A 22541-nucleotide genomic window follows, 5' to 3' on the forward strand; every position below is an offset into this window, starting at 1 on the left:
CAGGGGAACAGAGAAGAAAAAAAAACCCTGCAAATCGGGGGGGGGGGGGGAACCCTACTGCACAAGGTAACAAATAAATAGACTATTTTTCATTCCAGAAATGGAGAGAAAGATAATCAGTAGAAAATGGTATTTCATGGGTGTCCAGAGCCAAACGCTTTCCTGAAGCATCTCTCATATGAAGTATCCCTCCTTCAGGATTTAGCCTAGCTTCTGCTGCACCATAGCTATATCTCTCCTTCACCTGCAGAAAGTCTTCAAAGTTCTGGATCCATCCCAACCACACATAGCTTACCAGCCTGGCATGTTAAAGACAGCCTGAAGTGTCTAGCCAGCAGAGGAAAGGAGAAAGCCAACACCGTTTCTCGTGCCAGCTGGCCAGATGACCACGACACATGGCCTGGTGAGACACACTACTGGGTCATAGCAATGTGGCCATCAGTACATGTGTGAGCATGAGGTTCATCTTGAACTCACAACCAGGCAAGACCCACTTCAGCTGCTGCTACATGCTCTCCTCAAAGGTCCAGGTTGTGGATCCAAGCACCTTTCTGAGGCTGGGAGGCTGCACAGGGTGGACAATGAAGGATACTACTGAGAGTTTTCCACTCAGCCTCTTTCAAATTTACCACAATGTTTACAGGCTGAGATTACAGATTTTGCATTATATTTTGTCATGAAAATCCAGCAAAGTTAGGGATTTCTAGTCTGATGCTCTATTGTTGTCACGCATAACTTCCTGAAGAGAGACTTTTTCCTTTGACTTATTTATTTATTTTCCTTCAAGTACAGCCTAAACTCTCCCTTCCTGTTGGGAACAACAGCTGCAGCATGCGGCATTGGCTTGCCAAGCCTGAACGACTGTGAAATATCATTTATCTTGGAGCAAGATAGTATCAAAGAGAGCAATGGCGTGGGCCTGACTATGAATTCATTACATAGCTGTGCTTAGGAGGAGTAGGATAAGTTGCAGTATCAGAGGCAAAAGAGGTCCCACTTCTAAGCTAACTCTTGGATCTGAAAGGACTGTCACATCTCAAAGTACTACTGAGAAAAAAAGGGAATTTTAGTTTTCTTTTTTCAGAAAAACACTCTGAGCTTTCAAATGATGGAGATAGAAAAATATTCACCAGGGCAGGAAACCGATACTCCTGTAGATTAATGGGAACATGGTGGCCCCAGAAGATCAAGTAATTGGCTGATGAAAGCCATACAGCTGACACACACACTTCGCAGCATACCTATGTTATCCCACAAATCCAGTGGATCCTGCATGAATGTCACAGCCCTTAGATAAAAAATGCTTTCAGCTATCCTTCTGTTATCTTCACTCTTTTGCCTTTTGGGGGGGCATTTTTGCCAGAAGCAACCCCTGTGTTCAAAGTTTAGGAGAGCATTCAGACAAGCTGGAAATTAACAATTAATCACGTATCTTCCCCACCACCACTCCACTCCCATCTTTTGCTCTGGGTTCCTTCTGTCCCCCAGGGGCAGTCGGCTGGGGGTCGGGGCAGGCAGAGAGGACTGGGCTGCTCTTTGTTTTGCGACCCAGTCTCAGGCTCCTCCAGACGCGTGCTAGGCTGCACGGAGCTGTCGTGCTCCCTTCCCTTTTCAACCTCACATATTTCTCATTAATGATGAGTGGGAAAGGTCAGGGAGGGTGTCTTTAATGGCCTGCTTGAGGGCAAGCAACAGCCTTGGGAAATGGCGCTCTGATTTCCTGGGAATCCCAGTCTATTCAATAAGCAAAAAAAGAAGTCCTAAGAAAAGCGACGATATCAAGGTGTTAAAGGAGACTTTACCATATGGGCTTGGTTCTGCCAGAATCTGTTTATGTAAACTTGGGTAAAACTCTCACAGTGATTTTGGTGGTAGGAGAGTACAATTTTGTTCAATGAGAACAAAAAAAGGCAGACGCAGAAAGTGTTGCAGAGATGCAAAGGGATGAAGCATTGGGAGCTAAGCGGGCTCAGTTTAGGGCAGCCCACTTGAGTGCATGTATGCCATTTTGAGTAGTCCACCACAAAACTCCTTGGAAGGGTCTGGACCACTGGCACTAACATAATGAAGGCATCAATAATATCTTTCATCCTTCCATTGAGCTGCTGAGTGGCTGAGACGGCTTTTCTCGACAGCAGTTCTGAATTTTCGCAGGGATCAGGATGATGAAAAATTTAAGTGTAATAACTTTGCTTGACAACAATTCTCCTGCCCTAGGACAGAAAGTCCCAATTTTACCTGTGTATAATTTGTTTCAAATATAGAAGAAGTAGTAATAGATAACATGACCATCAGTATTTTCATAGAGAAGCTTTGTGGTGTAAATCAATGTTGGGCTACAGAGTCGAAGCCAGTGAAGCAACGTCAGGAGTTTCTGCTATTATTTCTCGCTCTTTGTTTTGTGCCTTGCTTTGCTCTATCACTAAATGTTCCAGGGCTTTCTACCATGAGCCCAGAGCGTGGAAAACGCTGACCAAAGTCATTTACTGTATCCGTGCTCACAAACAAGCTGTTATTTGTCATTGGCATGTAAATAAGTCACTGTTCTTTCCACCTTATAATTGTTAAATAAATACCGTGAACCAAGTTCATAGCATTTATTTCTTGTAGGAGGTCACTGAGATGATTTTACAGAAATATCCTGCGACAGTTTTGCAAAACAGGATGAGTCTCAGCCTGAATTTCATGACTGTTTTTTTCCACTTCCATTCCAATGGTTGCTGTGTTTTTGCTGTCACAGGCAGGCAGTTAATTCATCCTGACTCACAGAGACCAGTAAAATGTAAACTTTGTCCACTCTTCTTAGTGTCTAAGACATATGTGTTATGAACTACTTGTATTTTGGTATGACCTAGAAGTCCTAGCCCATGTCAACCGCAGACCGACAGTGTACGCACATTTACAATCACTACATACCACTGATTGCAGTATAACATGTTGATAGTCAAACAGATAGCTTTAAAGGGTAGCAATATAAACAAGGGAACTGGTAGCCTCATCCAGGCTGAAAAACTTGCTGCGGAGTATGAGTAAATTAACCCATGAAGACCAATAAATATATCCTATTTACAAACAACACCTGCCTGCAGATTAAAATAAAAATACCAAGGCTGGGAGGAAATTACTTGTATCATCCTTATTCCACAGATGACAAACTGAGGCAGAGATTAAGCGCTTTGCCCAAGGTGCTATAAGAAGCCTTTGTCAGAGACAGGGCTGGAGTTAGCTGTGCCTCAGCCTGTGCTCCTTGTTCTGAGCACAGTGTAGATTTATGCTACACACTGATGTAACTACTCTGACCCTGTAAATGTCATTCTCAGTTTTCACCCGTTAAAAAGACAGAATCACTTAGACTGTGAGTGTTAAGGATGCTGCTGGGCAATAAAAATGGAAAGCCCTACTTTTGATCTAATTCACTGATGACAGGCATTTTGGGAAGGGAATCAGCAGCAAGTTTTGCACTTAAAAGAAATAATATCAACAGTGGTGGGCAGGGGTTTGGGAATCGAATCTAGTAGGTGCCTCTAGATTTGGCTAAGAATGAAAAGAGCATTTTCTTTCCACTGGTTGCTGGCTAGTAAAAGCAAAGGGGTGGAATACATCCAACTTGCAAAACTTGCATACAGTTACTGCTATCTGCAAATGGGTGCCCCTCCCCGCTCATGTGAGCTACACAGGCAAAAGAGAATGACACATGTGCTGTTTCCTTTTCCAGTTGTAAAGGGTCAGGAGCCAGGCAAGGAGAGCCCGAACAAGAGGAGCATTTTCCTGGGCTCTTCCAGCTGTTCTGCTCAATCCTGCTGTCGGTTCTGAGCAGGGAAGAGAGACTGTCAACACAAATAAGGCATTTTTCAAAGGCGTAAATTATGAGTTACCAAAACAATGCGACATCTCCACCACGTGAGTACCCTTACCCCCCCTCCCTTACAATAAGAGTGGATTTACCAGTCTGCCGCTTAAGGAAAAGATTGTCTAAAGTATTTCATATTTAATTTAAAAAGAAAAAAGAAAAAAGGAAAAAAAAAAAGAAAAAGAATGCCTAAGACTAATCCTGAAGGAAAAAAGTTGTGATGAAACTGCTTTCCTTTTTTATTCTTTGTGTCTGTGTGTGCGTGTGTGTGTTGAAGAACTGAAACAGTCTCTGCAAACTCCAGCTCCCGGGCAAAGTTAGTAACGTTTCCGCCTAAACCCTGGCTTAGAAAAGTTTAATTTGAATCTTTTTCCCTCCCCCCCGCCTTCAGGAATGAAAATATAGAGCATTTCGAAAGCATACTGACGCTTTTCTAAGATATTAATGGTGCTGCCCAACTTGTGTTTAGAGTCTTAAACTGTCTGTGTGTAACATGAGATGCAAGCCACAAACTGACAGTCTATATTTAAAGCCACAATGCATTTCTGCTCCTGGAAATTTAGAAACGTGGGCTTAAGGACAAGCAAATTAATTTCACAGCAAGAGAGGGTACGGGAGGGTAAGTCCTCTGCTGGTGTAACTCTGCATATTTCAGTAAATTTTAAAAGACAGAATTTGGCCCAAACAGTCAAACGAGCAGAGAGGCTTAGCTGCAGCGGGGTAGCGTTCATTTTGGGAGAGTATTAAAAAGAAAGCAGGGGGAAAGGGAGTGAATTCTGATTTAATAAGCTGAGAAAAGTTAATGGGAAAACTCTTAAGTTTTGATGCTGCAACGCCAGCTCCATATCTCTTTTATAGCTTTCGTATAATCTTTCCTGTTTTAATTCAAGGCAGTACTTTTGTATAACTTTTAATAAACAAAATGCTGATAGCAGAATTATTTATCATACCATGGTATCAGTAATGAAGGCAGAATGTACAGACGGCATTGCTGGGAGCTGCCTGCAATTCAGGGTTTGATCCAGAGATTGCTGTAAGAATATTTGGTCTGTGTGGATGTTGACACTGACGATGTTTCCCAAATTCTGAATGAGGGAGGCTAATCCAGCAGAAAAGGCACAGTAAGCAGCATCTCTGGAATCCTGACCAGAAATTTCTGTTTACCCTTTAGTCCTTTCTGGAAGTTCTAACAACACGAAAGATTAGATGCTATCTTTATATTATATTTTATTTTATTCTATTTTATTCAGCACTTTAGAATGTTACAGCTTGTTTTCTACAGGAAAGAAACATGCAGGCTAATTCAGGATTCTGAGAGTTTGGGTTTGGAGAAGCTTGAGTAATTTACTGCCATTGGTGCTCTCCAAGCATGTGCAGGAAGGTGGTAGTGACTCATTGAGGTGCATTTTGGTCATTGTGCAATATCAACAAAGGTCCAGATCCACTCTTGTATCTTTAGTGACAAGTTTGGCCAGATGACAAGTCCTGGTTGAGCTCTACAATCATGACTACATTACAAATCACTTCTCTGACAGACCCAGGTTGTCAGAGGACCCCCCAGAAGGGCCTAGGGTGGATCCGGATGAGAGTTGGTACCCTGTGGGGCCTTTTGTCTGTTCTTAATGAAAAAAGGCTGATGCATCAGGTTTTCTTGTTTTTTCCAAAATCTAGGCAGGAATTCTAAGCTTGAATCATTTTTAAATCATATGATTGCCAGTGAAAACAAATTACTTACAATCTAGCTAGAAGTATTCTGGCTGAAAAATAGTGACTATCTACTCTTTATTTGCCCTCATAATTTCCCTTACTGATTCAGACAGGATGTTTCTATATTTTGTTTCAATCTGTCTCTCTTCAGTGTTTTGGTATGTATTTTTTTTTAAATTACATGGATCAAATTTTCAGAATAATAACAAAATTAACTTAGAGCGAAGTCCAATATTCCTGTATAATGCAAGTTTAGTGCATATTGTAATGGTTGAGGTTTTGGGGGTACGTCTTGGTGGTCTTATAGTAAAATTCCAGCAATTTTTGCAAGAAACAAGATATTGAAAGATCAGTGTATCGACAGGCACTGGACAGCATAGACAGCAGATATTTGCCAGAGAGGCAGAGTAATTGGGAAAAGAAATTTGCTTCATAACCATAGTGAAGATCTTTGAAATGGGTGTGAAAATGCATAAAGAATCAGCAAAAGCCTTTGACTACACTGAACATATGAGTTCTTTGCTGAGTACCTACAGGTGAGACCACAGAGCAGCTGCCGACTGATGTAAACTGAACAGTGTTACCTAATTGCTCATGTTCTTTGCTTATCTCCTTGTGTTCACTCATAGCTGATAAGGAATTTTTATTCATTCTGTAAGAACAGTACGATGCTGGCAATCCAGGTGGGAGCAGACTGCTGCTTCAGAATTAAAATATTCAACTCTGCGAACCCTGCAAATGCATTCTGCCTCGATACGGGGACGCCACACCAGCTAACCTTGAGGACTTCCCGTGCCCAGCTTAGATATCCCATCGCTCTGAGTGGTCTCTGTACACTCCACAGAGAAGCCAGGGAGCCAATAACCCAGCCTGCTGATGTTAGGCAGTGTCTTTGTATATTTACTCCATCGTTCATGGTTAATAGACATTTGTGTGTGGCTGGAATAAAATGGGATAGCTAAGTAAAGAAGTCTGCTACCAAAGCCAAAAATGGAGTTGGGCTTCAATTTTGTTGGCTGGGATTCAATACAATATCATGCTGTGAATATAACACCAGTTTCTTTTTTTTTTCCATCTTCTTCTTCTTTTGATATAAAAGGGATCACACCTGACAGCAGAAATGTAAACTTCCTGATTTTTAAATGCATCATTATTAAATATACTTGCTTCCTCCCACCTCTGCTGAGATATACAGGCAGTAGCTGCCTGATTTACTACAAAATCTGAGGAATTCCACAGGTTTGCCAACCTTTCTTCAGACTGCAGCTTTTGCCTTTTAGTCTGCAGTGACCCAGTTCCAAGGCAATGGGGTGGCTAAAACGAGGTGAAGGACTCACGCAAATAAACGTCACTGGGTCAGAGGTTCGGGCTGTGGAGGCAGTGATCTGTGCAAAGCCATCTTTGGAGGGTCAAAGGTGTTCATTCACTTGGAGCAGGTGCTCTGCACCGTACAGGATTTAACCCGTACTCAGCATGCTGGGAATGTTTCATTTGGGTTCTCTTATATTGGAAATACTACCAGCTGTCAAAGCAATCAGTGGTTAAGGAGAGCGGTTCGTGGAGGCTGCTTTTTTCATCACCTACCAGCAGATAAGGTCTTCCTTCTAGGTGGGTAGGGACACAGTGCGGTCTGTGCTATGTAGAGGAAGTGGCCCAAAAGGAAAGCCGGAGGGAAGACTGGATCTCAGGCCATGCCTCAGCTGCAGAGAGAGGAAGAGGGTCAGGAACAGGGCGAAGCAAAGTCAGCCCTGTTGGCTGTATGCTTTCCATCAGCATTGCCAGCTGTAGCCCATCAGTGGCCCAGGTGCAAGCCCTCCCCTGCCCTGCTTAGGGGGAGCAGACCCCTGACGTTGCCTTTGTCTGGGGAGCAGGTCTTGGCTCCACGGTGCCCAGCTTCTCCACGTCCTGCAATGATGGCCAGAGTCAAGTACATGTGGGCTGTCCCCTCCAGGGAGGTTGAGAGCTTGGCAAAGGTGGACTCCAATAAAGGTAAAATGATTTATAGCTGTGAATGGTGAGCCTGGTTCTGAGAACAGCCTTGCCCTATCTTGGACTCATTATGAGATATATTTTGGGGCTGCAAACAGGTTCTTTAAATGTTCCTGGAGCGATACCACTACCTTTCACACAGGGCCTGTAAAAAGCCGCAAAAGATCCCTGTAGGTTTTAATCATGTTATTCACTGCCTTGGCAATAGATTTGATTTCATTGCCCTTAATCAACAGAAGTGCTTGTCTGTGACAGTAACGAATAAACAAAAATGGAGGCTATTGATTATGAAAATTTTGGTCTTCCGTGGTAAACCTGTGAGCATTTATAAGCAAGGAAACCTGTAGATTATAATAACCTCTCATTTTTAGCACAGAAGTCTCAAAACGTGTCCCGCAAGCATTTATGGAAATTGAATGCCTCTGCTTGCATATTTGTCTCACTCCCACCACTGTGCATATGAATTGAGAAATTTGGCTTTATACCCCAGGGCTCTCCCAGACACCCTCTCATTGCCTGAGATGTCAATGTGAAAATCTGCAAATTGAAAGGCTCAGAATGCACCTGAAATTTCAGTAATTAACAGGAGAAATGTTGGCAAACTGCTAAGCTGGAGGGAATGGGGGGATGTTGAAATAGCAGCCTCCTTTTTTAAAATACACAGTTCTCAGCATTTCAGGGCACTGCTTTTGATGGGGGGAAGAAAAAAAAAAGAGAGGGAGGAAAAAAAAGAAAAAAAAAAAGAAGGAAAAAAATAGCCAATTATTTACACAGTAGATGTTAAAGATTCAGGTTATGGCTGGTTATGTGCTTAAGCCTGTTAGTATTACAGAATTGTGTGGTGTCTGCATCTCATTGCTGATACTGCTGCACCTTTCTTTCTAGGCGCTTGTGGAATATACCCTGTATCCATCACTGTTCAAATGACTGAGTCCAATCAGCAAAGCCTTTTGTAAAACAGGCTTTTGGGACTGCATTCTCTAATGAAAGTCTGTTTGTGTGTCTGCTCTGTGGAGTGCCTGTCTCTATTGTTGGGGAGGGATTAGTATTCTTATAGCATAGAGAATTCAAGCTAGCAGAGGGATCGGATTGTGCTAGGTGCTGTACAGGCACCCTGTCCTCAAAAGGTTGGTAGACTAGAGAGGACAGATTACAGGTAGGAGATAAATGACTACTTTCCAGAGGCACTGCTGGAGAGGGAGCTTTTGGCTACGGGAAGGCATTTATAGCCAGGAGGTAGGAATTAGTATTGATTCCAGTAGATCCACTGGGGCAACAGGTCTTTGCTTCCCACTATCTAATTTTGTAATACATGCTTATGAAGAAACATAGCTCAGAAGTCCACAGAAAGATCAGAAAACTTCTAAATACTGCGTTTTGCACTACTAGGATTTTTGTTTGCATTTTTGTTGCTTCACATCAAGTTGTGATAGGAAATGCATGAAAAATTGGGGAACACCCAGATGCTGCAGTGACAAGAATACATGAACACCTTAGCTGGACAAGTATTTGGACAGCAGACAGACTGTGTTTTGCTTACTTCTGAAAGACTTAAGTTCCTAAGTCAGATGAATTTGACAGTGTTACTCTAGTAATGAGTTGACAAAAAATTCAGCAGCTGCTAAGCATTCTGAAGACCTACTTGGTGAATGAAGAAAAGTGGCACCTGGGAGAAATCAGGTTTGGTTTGCTAACAATTTATGAACATGAATGGAGAAAAGGACTATCTTCTCTGTATAATTGACTTGTAACCCATAACTCTCCTGCATCAAGTAACAATACTACAACGTTATAACAACAGGCATGCAGCTCATAATTTGTAGCTGAACTAAGATCTGTATTCCTCCATTTCTCCAAGAGTCAGAATGGTCTAATTCACACCAGATTCTTATCTCTCCAATGTTATCATGGAAATCAAATGTACTGTCTGTGCTATGCTGCTCCCTTATTGCAGATCTACCTTGCACGTGTAGTTTCACCAATGAGACATCTGGCTAAGTGATTTTCCTCTTAATTAATCTTCTCATCTGCAAAGGAGGTCAGTTTCTCATATCTTCTTCTCTTCTGACATATGTTTCACCACAGGGTTCTTCCCAATGAAGTAGAAAACTTCACTTAAAATCTCAATGGGTTAAACTTGTTCTGCTGCATGGAAGTTTTAAAGTGATTTTTTTTTCCTTCCCTCTCCCTCTCTTTTTCATCTTAGAAAAAAAAATAAATTCAGTTATTTCATGAGGGTCTACCTCTTTCTTCTTCAGATAAGCCCTGAAATGGAGTTAAGCTTTTTATCAGTAAGTTGCAGGGGGGCTTTTGAACGCACCCTGAGACAGCTCCATGTTATCGTGAGTGATAATGCCTATTTTTCTGTGGACTGCATGTTTAAAATATCTAGCTTTATGAGACAGTCCCCATTATAAAGACCATGTGTGACAAGGTCACCGCAATGTAGAATCAGACATCAATTCTTTACATATATGTAGGTGCTCAGATTTGCAGGCACTATTTGCAGAGACATCAAACCTCAAAAATTTATTTGAATTCTTAATATACGTACATATATACACACACAGTGTATGTATAAATAATATACTGTATATTTATATACATACATATACACAGACATACATATATATACACACACACACCACACTTGTCACTACTTATATGGCTTTTCAGTAGTCAGACTTCTAGATTTGGAGAGGTTTGTTACACTGCCCCCATCTCTATTCACAGACCAATACCCACAAGCTCATGTTTCCTCCTTTATATGACAGATACCTTCAAAAGTAGCAGGAAAAAAAAAATCACTAGATTTTTGAAGGCTTCACAGAGGCATAAACTGAGTGACAAGAAAGAAAGCAAGAAGGCTTGGGCTATATATAAGGAGTTGGAAAACATTACAAAATCTCTTTTGTACGTGATATAGTAAAACACCAGTGAAGTGGCCTTATGCAAACTATCCCTTGCATATGCCAGATTAAGGTATCTCTCTGCTGACTGTATATACAGTCAGAGCCTAGCAGCGCACAGTGGTGTAGACACTGAATCACTCCATGTTTTGAATTTAGACATCACAGTATTTGCCTGAATCCATCTTGGAGACTATTACAGGACCCAGTCTACATGAGCAAAGATCCAGAGGAAAACAATGATAATGACTTCAGAAACAAGGAGAAAGTAGATGTTCAATACAGATCAAGCTATTTAAAAGGGGAGAATCCAGATTAGGAAAGGCCAAGTCTGCACTCTTCTTGTTGCAGTGAATGGTGCAAGTTTAAATCTCAAGCAGGCAGGGGATTTTGTCAGGGTTGGATTCTTCTTTGAGCAACCTGGTCTAGTGGGAGGTGCCCCTGGCCATGGCAGGGGCAGTGGTATTCGATGATCTTTAAGGTCCCTTCCAACCCAAAACCATTCTATGATTCCATGATTCTGTGATTCTAGTAGCTCTTCTCTGCTGGGAAAATTTGGTAGTTGCATCTTCGGGACAGTTTTCTGGAAAAACTGAACATTTTAGCGTATTCATGCTGAAATAAAAGTTATCCTTTAAAGAGTAACTATCCTCCTTTGGAAACAGAATATTTATTCAGGAATCAATTCATATTATGTAATTCTGTGTCCACCTCAGATAATTATGGGAAAATTAATTTATAATGGAATAACTTTCACAGAATTGTTACTCAAGACTAATTTGATCCTTTGTGTAGGTAAATTTGTTTTCTGTACACAGGTAAAAAAAGTTTGTTGTCTTTGAAAAGCGTTCTTACTAAGACAAAAGCAAGATTCTTCTGATCCGCTAATTGGATATTTCAAAAATTTCAGTCACTTAACAAGGGATGAAAAAGCAGCTCCTGATGACCAACTTTCACTAAACCAGATAATCCTCAGGTAAAACAAATAGCCCACAAATCACTTAAACACAGGTGATTAAAGACTTACATGTGTGAATGAGTAGAGAGAAAAATATATTTCTTGTGGACTGTAAAGAGTTACCATAAAAATGTGGTCAATCCTTGGAAGAAAACTTGTGTACATTTTTAAAAATTCTGAAGCATGCTTAAAATTACACTCAGGATTTTTGTATTTTATTTCTATCTTCTGAGATCTGTATGGATACGTTGTTGAATTCTGTTTTCAAGGTTTTCTTAGCATGTATTAGGGCAAAAAAATTATTATGAAATTACATTTTCAGTAGAGTCTGTCATTCCCTAAGGCTTTAATAACCAGCACTCATAAGCTAGCAGAGGTTTTTCTTCTAACTGTTGATAGTTCAATCAAATGTTGTGACCACAACCCTTGTCCTATGCAATATAGAGAGCAGAAAATTAAATTCTTGATGCATCTGTGATGCAAGGATGCTGTCAGAAAGCAGACCAGTCTCTATTATTAACTGTCTGTCTCACACCTGACCTCTCTGGTTGCCTAGTTCAGGTGTTCTCTGGACCTCCTCAACCTTCCTGCCTGTCCCTTTCTCAGCCCACATGTAACTGCTTATATCTCAACACGAGAGACACATAGGTCCAAGTTGTCAAATGCCATTTCCTCCCCTCTTTTCAGGATGTTCCACAGTCCTGGCAGTAGGAATAAAGAAAAACACAAGCAAGGAAGATATAAATCTTCCTTTGTCATCCTCTGGGCTAAGGCCTTGTTTCCTTTAGGAGTTGCCCCCTTCTTCTTGCTGATCTCATCAGGATTTTTTTTTTAAAGAAGCCTGTCCTAGCGGTTTTTAATGGCAATTAAGCCCTTGCTGGATACAGGGGGATATACATGGAATTAGGCTGCATCTCTACAGAAAACCCTGCATAAGATGTTGAGCAGAGCAGTCCAGGAAACAAAACCGCCATTGAGAGCCATGCTTCCGTTCCAGCTTCCTCTTTGCTTTGGGAAAAGAGGAAGTCATGGTTTTCTTGCTCTTTTTCAAAACCCCGCAGTGTGCTCTGCACACCCAGTTGCTTTTCCTATTACTCTTCCTACCCCTATCTCCATGCCTAGTGCTCAAGCAACAGCTAGTGTCAGGACCCTTGATTATGCTTTAAAAACTGAAAAATCACCTTCTATCTCAGTTTTGGTAGAGCTGAATGGGTCTGGTCCCTCCAAACATCTCTCCCATATTCCTTACTTGCCCACTCACCTCACCGTATCTCTCCAGTTTATGTTCCCTCCTTCCATCCCATACCCCGACCCAAGAACTGAGCCATCATTTCTTCTTACTTACTGTACAGGGTGCAATCTGAAATTACTTCAAGTTCAAGCCATTACCACAAAGGCCATAATGCACGGTGACTTTGTGTGATGAGAGATGAAAAAGATGATCTTGTACCACCCAGAAAGAAGCTGGTTTGCTCATATGCTGAGTTAGCCAATTTTTTTCTCTGTTTACAGCTCTCCAATCAATATCTCCTTCCTACTTATGATTAACAGCAAGTTCTTACCATCTTTCCTCTCGCATCCTTCCCATTCTTTCTTAACAAAATACAGTCTTCTCTCTTGCATAAATGTATCCTTTTTGTTTTGCTTTGTTTAGTCTGTAAATTCCTCAGAATAGAAATCATCTCTCCTTCCATCTCCTTTCTAAACAAAAATCACCAAACAATTATTTGCCACTTCATTGCTCATGATAAGGGGCACTGACCACATCCATCTTCCCAACTTACCTCATCAATTTGCACATTCTGGGCAGAGATCTAGGCCTCCTGTGGCATAAAGATAAAATGCAAAAAAAAGAAAACTTAGGTATGACATCAACTGGAAAAGCATATCAAATTGGAAGGACTTTAGGGTTTTCTCCTTGAAAATATTTTTCCCTAAACATATTCATTTGTATTCTCTGAGATAGTCTCTAGACTGTGTAGTTCAAAGCAAACTGGAAATCCAGCAGAGTTTTTAAGTGCATTCAAGGTAGCGTGTTTCAAAGCCACATGCCTGAACATTTAAAAACCATGGAAGAAATGAAGTAGCAGGTGGTAATACATGTAAACATGATTGTTCTAATCTTCATACTTTTCAACTTGTCAAAGCCTAGCTCTGTGACACGTTTGACAAAGAGCAAAACTAAGGGATGCTGCATGCACACACATATACCCAGGAGAGCATAAAGCCCAAGGACACCAGCCAGCTTTGGATTTTTTCTTTCAGCCACATTTCAGATCTTGTAAGTCATTTACAGCAATAAGGATGTGGATTTGCCAGATTTACATGGAACCTAGCAAATCAGGGCATGGAGTGACTGCTTCTTGGGAGATTTGAATACAGAAATGTATTTCTCTGCTGCATATATTTTTTGCCAGGGTAAAGAGTATAAAATGCCATCCACTACAGACTAGTGGCATTTTGCAAATGTCTGTGTATTGTGGATAGAGATAACCAGTCTTCAATGTTCCTCACTTAGCAACTGAAGCATTATGGAAATATTTTCAGGTAGTTTCAGAGAGTCGAAGCAAGACAAATGAGACTATTTTTCTTTTTATTACCCCTAAAGAAACAAGAATAATAACAAGAGGCATCCACCAGATCTGCCCCCTTTCCTATTAACTTTTGGTGCATGTTTTCTGATCAGCTCTAGCTGCAAACTAACAGGTCCTGGCACCTAAACAAATAGTAGACCACTTTTGTCTCCTTCGCATTTCTGCAGAACTTCTCAGGAAATGCCTTGCTCACTGCAAGTTATCATTGTATTGCCAAAGTCAGTGTTGTTGAGATACTTGTACCCCAGAATTTGAGATTGCATCAATTTCACTGGACTTTGGATCAGAATTTGCTGATATCAAATCTTCATTTTTTAATATTGCCTTGATTTACCTCACAACAGCCTCATCTACTATCACCACAGACTTTAATGAAGGCAAGGTGACTGATCAGTGGTAACTCAAGCTCTAGCAGGAACCACCACTGAAGGCAGGGGATAGTGGGGAGCAAAGATAAACTGATCCTGTGTGATCCCAAAGAAGAAAACTTCCTCCTGATTCAAGCTCTGGCACATTAGGAAAAGTTGTCTGTGGCTCCTGAGCTCATTCTCCCTGTGGATTAATGATCCATAAGGGACTCCTTGTACCAAGAAGGAGTATATCACCCCTCCCACTTTTGGCAGGCAGGAATGAAACTGGGAAGATAAATGCTTCTGCATTTCTCTGAACTTTGCTGTTGCTCCTCAGTAAAAGATTTCCCCTTCTGGAATGCATTAAAATCTGTGAATCTCAGACAAAGTCTCTTCTTCCTCTTCCCACATTCTGTGTGAGATGCTTAACCTCTGCATCCTGGGGATGTAACCATTTGTGAGCTGGAAACAGAGCATGAGACTTTCTCCTCTGGTTTACCTCTGCTGATTTCCTTTGCTCGCGATGAATGAAACCTTTCATTTCAGCAGCATCTGACTCATGTCAGGAGGTTCGTGACTGACTGGGGCAACAATGGGGTGGCAGAGACAGATTAAACTGTTTAAAAAGTGTCATCGTGCTAAATAAGTAAGGGTCAGCTTTATACACAGGCGGACAAAGTAAGAGGAGGTATGACAGCATGACGCTGGCTTTAAGACAAAATGCAGTCAGGACTTTTCCCCCCTAGTCCTCTTTACGAGTTGCATTTCCTTTAAGGAAAGGGTCATGCCCTCTCTCCCAGGCTGCTAGAAGCCTTCCCCAGGCAGGAAGCGTATCCTGTGTCCTGTTTTCTCTGGAGGCCAGTGGCAGAGCAGATGGGAGCATGACTTCCACATCGTTGCTTCCACTGTGCTGTTTTTAAGTGACCCAAGTACTGAATTGCTGGGTAAATCTCCCTCCCTTTCAAATGTGGTGCAGCCCAGCCCCAGGACCTTGCAGAGCCTGGCAGCTGCTAGAGGTGGCCGAAGGGCAGAATACAGGCTACTCTCTTTGGAGGTCTGGGTGCCTATTTTTGTCAGACATGAAATTGCAGCAGTCGTTGGGGAGGGGGAGAGCACATGTCCTGTAATTAAAGATTGTGTCTGTGATTCATTCCAGAAGAGAGGGGTGTATTTTCCTCATTGAATGAGGAAAATAGGCTTGGAAACTGGAACATCTAGCACATGCCATTCTCCACCTAAATGATTTCCTTCATATGTCACACCTGGGAAGAGGATCTCAAACCCTAACGGGTCAAGCCTCCCCAGTCATGCCCTACTGCCTACAGCATGCAACAAGGTCCAGGACTTGAGGGTGGCTGAGGGGAGTCTGCCAGGGAGATGCTGATAAATGTGGGTGTCAAGTTTAGCAATTGATTTTGTTTGCAGCTATTTGGCACATTAAGGTAACAGCTTGCTGTCTGTGGGCATGAACATCCATATCTCTAAGAGGATCCTTCTGCCCTGCACTGAATATAATCCTGGGTGAGGGGAGATGTAGCAAGAAACGCAAAACGAGTCCCTTGACAGGTGCAAAGCCATGGTATGCCAGCTGTGGCTGAGAGCTGTATCGTCTCTCTGGACTCCCAGGGCACATATATCTGTCTTTCTCATTCCCATCCTTGCTGGGATATTTCCAACCCATCTTCTACCTAGTGGGATTTGGTACCAAATTTTCCCATCCTTTGTTTCACTGGCACTGCACAATGAAGCCATGCTGTGGCATTACCAGAGCTGCCTGGATGTTTCCCTTGGACCTCACCAGCTGGCTGTTAGGTTACACCAGTATTAAGAAATTTTCTTTCCCAGGGACACTGCCACCTCTTCCCATCTGCTACAGTATCTATGACAAGTGATTGCCATCATAGGTTTGATCCTGATGGTGCTGAGTGTTCTTGCCTAACCAGGACTTAACTGCTTTTTCAGTTTCACCCATTGAAGTGCTGCAGTGAGCATGGAGCTGATGATCCATTTTCCCTGTTAGAGCCAGTAGCAGATGCCTAATGGAGAGTTAAAGGAAAAGGCAACCATCTAGGGATCTGAGACATGGGGAATTCTTGAGCCAGTCAGTATTTCAGTATTTAAAGTGTTGCCTTGGGGTATAAAAGCTTTTGCATTTACCAGAGTTTCTTATACGAAATACTTTAACCTCCTGCTCACATCCAGACTCAGCGCTTGGCAGGACTGAGCCTTACCTCCCCCACTTTCCTGTTCTTGAATGAGCTCTTTTAACTTGCAGTTGAAGGAATTCAGCCTTGGGAGCTGAGCATTACTGAAGGCGCAGCTCATGTCAGGGAGCAAGGCACTCCTCAGCGTTGTTCACCCAGGTAACCACGGTGCCTCCAGGAGCCACAGCAGGAGTGAATGTGTCCATGACTTTATCCTTTTGTCCCCTCTAACAGCCAGCTGTGTAGCAGGAGCCGGCCCCAGCAATGATAAAGGCCGTTGCCTGAAGCTATCCATGTAACTCCGCACAGCACAAGGGTGCCGTCATGCCTAGCGCCTGTCTGGGAATACAAGTGGGGTAGGGAAAGTCTCTGCCACTCCTTCTTCCCTCCTCGTTCAATGGAGCTCCTACTTGTCAGACAAAAATGTTCAGTGAAAGGCTCTAAGGAAGTAAAAAGCCAGACTGCTGTGTATGTCCCTTCTTTATGAAGTCTGTGCATATCCAAGGGAACACTTTATGCTGACTGTCTCCTAAAGGGATTCTCAAGATGAAAGAAGTTAGAAAGACAAGCCTTACAGCTTCTGCCTGTGTGTTTAACTCTTGTGGGGGTGGCAGGGGCAGGCTACCACATCTCATGAAAGAAACTTAGGGGATTTAGAAACATAGGCATAGACGTTTTGTGGAGGAAGGAATTAAATTTGATGGAGAGGCCCTGTAGGAGTGGGGGCTGTTTTATCCACTTCTTTCAGTTTTTTATTCCACCTATGCACACAAAACGAAAAACTGCAAAAGGGATGTAGGCTTTACTCCTCTCCAACTTCTAACAGATACATACTTGTGTCCGAGCCTTGCCCTGCACAGCTCTTCCTGAAATAAACTGTAGCTCACGCATATCTCAGGCTGGAACTTGGCTCTTAAACAAAGTTTAATGGGAGTCTGTTCTGGCTGAACTCTACTTATGACTTCATATTTTCCAGGGCTGTGCTAGTGTTATTGGTTTGTTCGGTTTTCTTTTTTTTCTTCTCATTCTCTTTATACTAATAGGTGTTGCAGTGGGATAACTTGACCTTATGATACTGTTCCAAAGCAGACTTCTGTGGAGGCAGTGGTAAATATTTTGGGTATGTTATGAAAGGGCTTTGAGAAATTTGCAGGCTCTCTCATAACTGCTTGAGAACGCAGATTTTTGCAGCCTGTTAGGCAGTGTCAACTGGTGAATTAAACTAGGAAGTTGGAAAACAGAGAGAATGGACAGAGGTTATATATGATGGTCTTGATGATGAATCCTGGTTCTGTAATGTTTCTGAAATTTGTGAAATTTTAAAAAATTTTTAAAAGCTTTTACCATTGGCCCAACTGAGCAGTTGGAATGCGTGGGAGATTTGCCACCAACTTCAAAGTGAGCAGAAGAAGTTTAACAGAGAGGGGTTTTGCAAATCTCACCTCGTATGCATACCACTTGCTATTTCACTTCATGAGTTGGAACAGTGCCCTGCTTTGATACAAGTGTAAATGGGACAGCAGTGACTGCTGCTGCTCCACTGCAGATCGTGATTGCTGCTGATTCAGCTATGGAAGAGCAGCATCCCTCCAGGCAGGAGGGAGGTACAGAGTAACAGCTTTGCCCTAAGGTCCCTATTTTGACAGCTGATAGAGGGCCCTTAATTCTTAATGCATTCCAATACATTTTTACACAAGCAAAACTAAGCTCAACTTTTTCCATGGTCTTCTAGAGCCACTCTACGTCAAAGAAGTCATTTTGCAGTGAAAATGTGGAGTTTCCTGTTCTGTTCAGACCAATATTGCAAGGCTATCTCCAGCTTTATCCAGCTATTTTTCTCCTTGAGCTTCTCTTTTGCAGGAACTGTTTTTTCGGAGTGCAGTTTTATAACGTACTTCATCCACCCAAAAGAGCATTCCTCCTTTTTGACTTCTCTCTCTGCACCTAGCAAACCCCCCCCCCCGTTAACAGGTCTCAGCACAGTCAGACCACATGGTGACTTGGGTCGGTTTGCCAATACACAAATCCCCCCCATCTCTTTCCTTTTGGTGGGCTGGTTTTCTGCTGGATCTGCTTGAAAGGAAAAGGGTTAGGAACAAGAATGCCCTTTTCTGCTGGAGTGTAGCAGCCAGCTCGAATCACAACAATTCTCTTTCAGCTTTCCTGTATGTATATTTCATGCATTTGGGAAAGCAGCCACCCAAAGGCTTTACAGTAAGTAAAAAATATGTTGATTAGAGAAGTGCCATAGCAAGCATTTGTTGCTATTGAAAAGTACTAGACCATATTTCTTTGCTTAATGACACACATTAATCCTCCATTGAAATTGCCAAGGCTATCCAAGCTGAATCTGGCTTTAGAGGTTTAAAATATAGTCCAAAATATAAAAATGTAGCATTCCAACCAAAAACAGAGTTGAAAAAAATCTCAGCAGTGTCCCTTTGTTTTTTCCTTTGCTGTTTAAACCACTAAAGACATGATCTACAAGCTTTGAAGTGGTCCCCCAAAAAAGGCATTTTTTTAAATTGGTGACCAAAATATGAATATTATCCAAGTACCCACTGCTACTTCTGTTATCAGTCCAGTTCCCTAATGAAATGAGTCTTATGTGTTCCTGCTGTCTATCTGTCTGCTTAATCATCTGTTCATCCATCTGTCACTTCCCATCAAGAACTTTTGGATCCACTGACCAGTTTCAGCCACATTTGACAGAAAAGCAGAAGCCTCAGAAATTATTATGATTCTCCAAGTTTATGAAAGTCAACATTTGTTTACAGAGAGCCATTCAAGTGAGCACAAAAAGGACTATTTATTTGGAGACTGAACTAAATGGAGTTCTTTTCTAGTTAGGAATGTAGTAACATCAAATTTTGGCATGATAATATTGCTTGCATAAACATGACTGCAACTTAACAGGCAAAAGTAGAGTGTAAGACACTATTTATGTACCTATAGGAGAAATCTAGCCCTTCTGACCAGTATATGTTGAAAGCCCCATGAAAAGGTTCTGACTACCTTGTGGAAAGGCTAAGCCCTTAGCACAGGCTTTAAAAGGGATAGTTAAGCAATGCTAACAGTAGTGGCTGGGATTTGTTTTCCCTAAGTATAGACTCCAGAATACTAGGCTTCTAATCTAAGCTAGTCATCTAGGTTTGCTGCTTGGTTGTCTCACCCTATCTTCTAGGATTCATCACACTTCTGTTGGACCTGAATGGATCTCTTTGCAAGAAGGCATGTCAGAGAGAATAGAATAGAATAGAATAGAATAGAATAGAATAGAATAGAATAGAATAGAATAGAATAGAATAGAATAGAATGTTCCAGTTGGAAGGGACCTACAACAATAATCTAGTTCAACTGCCAACTAGTGTCCTCTGCAGCACCTGTGGAAACAGTTTAGGTCACATAAACTCCTTTCCAGTAGTCAAACAATTTGCCAGGGTGGTTATCGCTCTTCACCTCTATCATTCAAGTTTTATTAGGAGAGAGGAACATTAGTAATGAGTTGTTAGTGTATTTACAACAAGTCCCATGCTGAAAAATATTCAGTATATGGCTTCAGTGTAGTTTTTTTCATGCTCAGCTCTGTTAATGTGTTCAGTATGCTATTTGTCAAATGATGCCAGACAACTGTCCAAAAATAATAGACTAGTGAGAGTTTTTTCTTTTTTTTTTTTTCTTTTTAACAATTATTGCACAATCTGTCTAGAATTGCTCAGATGAATGATAGATGGTAAAGGCGCTTTTCTAAAATTGCTCAACTCAATTCAGAGAGCTTGGACTGATATGTAAAGGCTTTTTAGATAATAAAATGGGCTTTGTCTTTTTAAATGGAGCAGATATGCAAAAGAAATCTGCATATTCATTGCAGAATCCTTGGAAAATGAGAAATATTGTTGCCCTGAGCTACTATTTGCCTTGCAAGTTTCTAAGGTGTTTCAATATGTTTTATTTTCTTTGTTTAATATGCTCAATATTTAAAGCATTTGGAAGATAGTTTCCACTACAGATATCTCCATTAATAATATTAACCTCATCAGTGCTCCAGGAAAGATCTGTGTCCCTAAAGAGCATATGCTAAACATTCTGACATTTCCACTTGCAATACTTAGTAGACAGTGCCTTAGGCAAGCACTGGTGTATGAGCTGGATGTAGCTGAATGCAATTCATATCAAATAAGCTGCCGGACGGAGCACAGAGAGCTTCTGTTTCTAAGAATTGTCGCCTGTTGGACTGCTTTGTTACAAAATATTGGTGGTGGGAATGAGACATAAAGAAAGAGACATGCCCATGTTGGGAAAATTACTACACTTTTCTAAGGCTAGTAGCTTGGCACTATGTTCTTTGAATTGTTGGAATAGTATCTTTTTGCATAACTCCAGGCTTTTGCCAGGTTCCAGATGATTTCTAGATGACATCACCTGTAATTTGATCATATCACCTGTAATTTAAGGACAAGGTCAAGCTTTTTCATCTCAAACCAAGAAATAGACATTTATCAGCCTTAATAGAATAATGGCCATGTTTCTCTCCTTGCATGTCAGTGCTCATTAAAACAAGTTTTCTGCCAGCAACAGACCAGTGAAACATTCTTGCCTTTAGATTTATGTCACTGCCCTCTAAATCCCACACCCAGCATACACTGGCTCCCTTGTGTATCAGCTCCCCATGGGAGGCGAAGCACCTTGTTGTAGCTCCTCTGAACCTGGATGACTGGAAATCACCTGGTGACCAGAGAACTGACTGCTGCTAAACAGAACTTGATATTGCTGAGTCCTCGCTGCCTTTCCTTCCTTCATTGCTGGACTAGTTTAGTCTTCCTTTTCTCTCCAGCCTAGATTTTTCATGAAAGTTGAGGCAAAGTGCTTATCTTTGCCTGCTCCTTCCTTTAAAAACAGCTAAACAGTTGAATAATGAAGTCAAAACTCGTGAAGGTTACAAGGACAGGCACACAGCAGGAACAGAAAAAATCAGCGCAAAAAATGCTGCCGAATTTATTCGATGGAAATATTTCAAATCCTAACAAGCAGTTCAATCTGTTTTAGGGAAACTAATTTTAACTAATGTTTGTCTTGAATACTGCCACATCCATAAAAAGTGTGTGTTTCAAATGTAAGCTAAAACCTAATCTCAAGAAGTTATTAAGGTCATAAAATCAAGCACAGCAATGTTAAGAAACACAGAGATCACTTTACCCTCTGACAACACAGTCAAAGTGCCTGAGTCAGGACTGAGGCTGGTAGACCTGTTAGGTACAAATTAAAAGCGTGTCTTGGTAAATTATTACAAGCAGATTAGTAGTTAAATTGTCTTACTACATCATATAACCATTTACGCAAAGGATTGGGAAGGAATTCTCATGTCCTCCAAGACCTCTTGGCCTCTGACTTTCCACTGAAACATTCTGGCTCAAATTTTTGTGCCTATCTTTCTAACATACAATGTTTAGGTCAGCGAGGTGTGCTTCTTTCATGCACTATTTCTCAAGAATTATGAGTTAAGTATCTTTTACGGGTTGTCAGATGGGCTTTCACTGTATTCATAGTCAGTGCCTTTGATTACCTATGATCATTTGCAACATTTGCAATGGTTAATCAGTTAAGCCAGTGACTCCTTGCCATTCAGCTTTGATGTCAATGAAGGAGCAAATAGCCATTTTGTTCCCATTTTGATTCAGCAAAAATGACTGGGGCTTGAAATTGTTGACTTTGGAGGAGAAACAGGCAGAAATCATTTGGCAGATTCGCTGGATATTTAGTGTTTCTTTCAAAACCTTCCCAATTAAAAAGCTCTCAAAAGGAGTATACTACTCCGATGAAGCGGGGGGAGATGGGAGAAGGGACACATGCAGGAAAACGTCCTGATCATGGTCTGTACATTATGGATTGATTCATAACCCATTTGTCACACCTTCTTTAATGAAGCAATACCAGGCCAATTTATCTTGCCCAGCAAGATGTGTACATTTGGAGCATGAGC

The 22541-nt window shown here is 41.5% G+C and overlaps 1 protein-coding gene across 1 annotated transcript in view; it reads left to right on the forward strand.

Annotated features, from left to right (window-relative positions):
• Positions 1 to 3720: 3720 nt before the first annotated feature.
• Positions 3721 to 22541, forward strand: part of GYPC (glycophorin C (Gerbich blood group)) — a 31240-nt gene continuing 12419 nt past the window's right edge. The window contains exon 1 of the mRNA XM_014954664.1: positions 3721 to 3900. Within this exon, the coding sequence (XP_014810150.1) occupies positions 3867 to 3900 (34 nt within the window). The 5' untranslated portion in view covers positions 3721 to 3866. The remainder of the gene's footprint in view (positions 3901 to 22541) is intronic.

The sequence above is a fragment of the Calidris pugnax genome, unplaced genomic scaffold (assembly GCF_001431845.1).
Source record: "Calidris pugnax isolate Ruff unplaced genomic scaffold, ASM143184v1 scaffold103, whole genome shotgun sequence".
Lineage (NCBI taxonomy): Eukaryota > Metazoa > Chordata > Aves > Charadriiformes > Scolopacidae > Calidris > Calidris pugnax.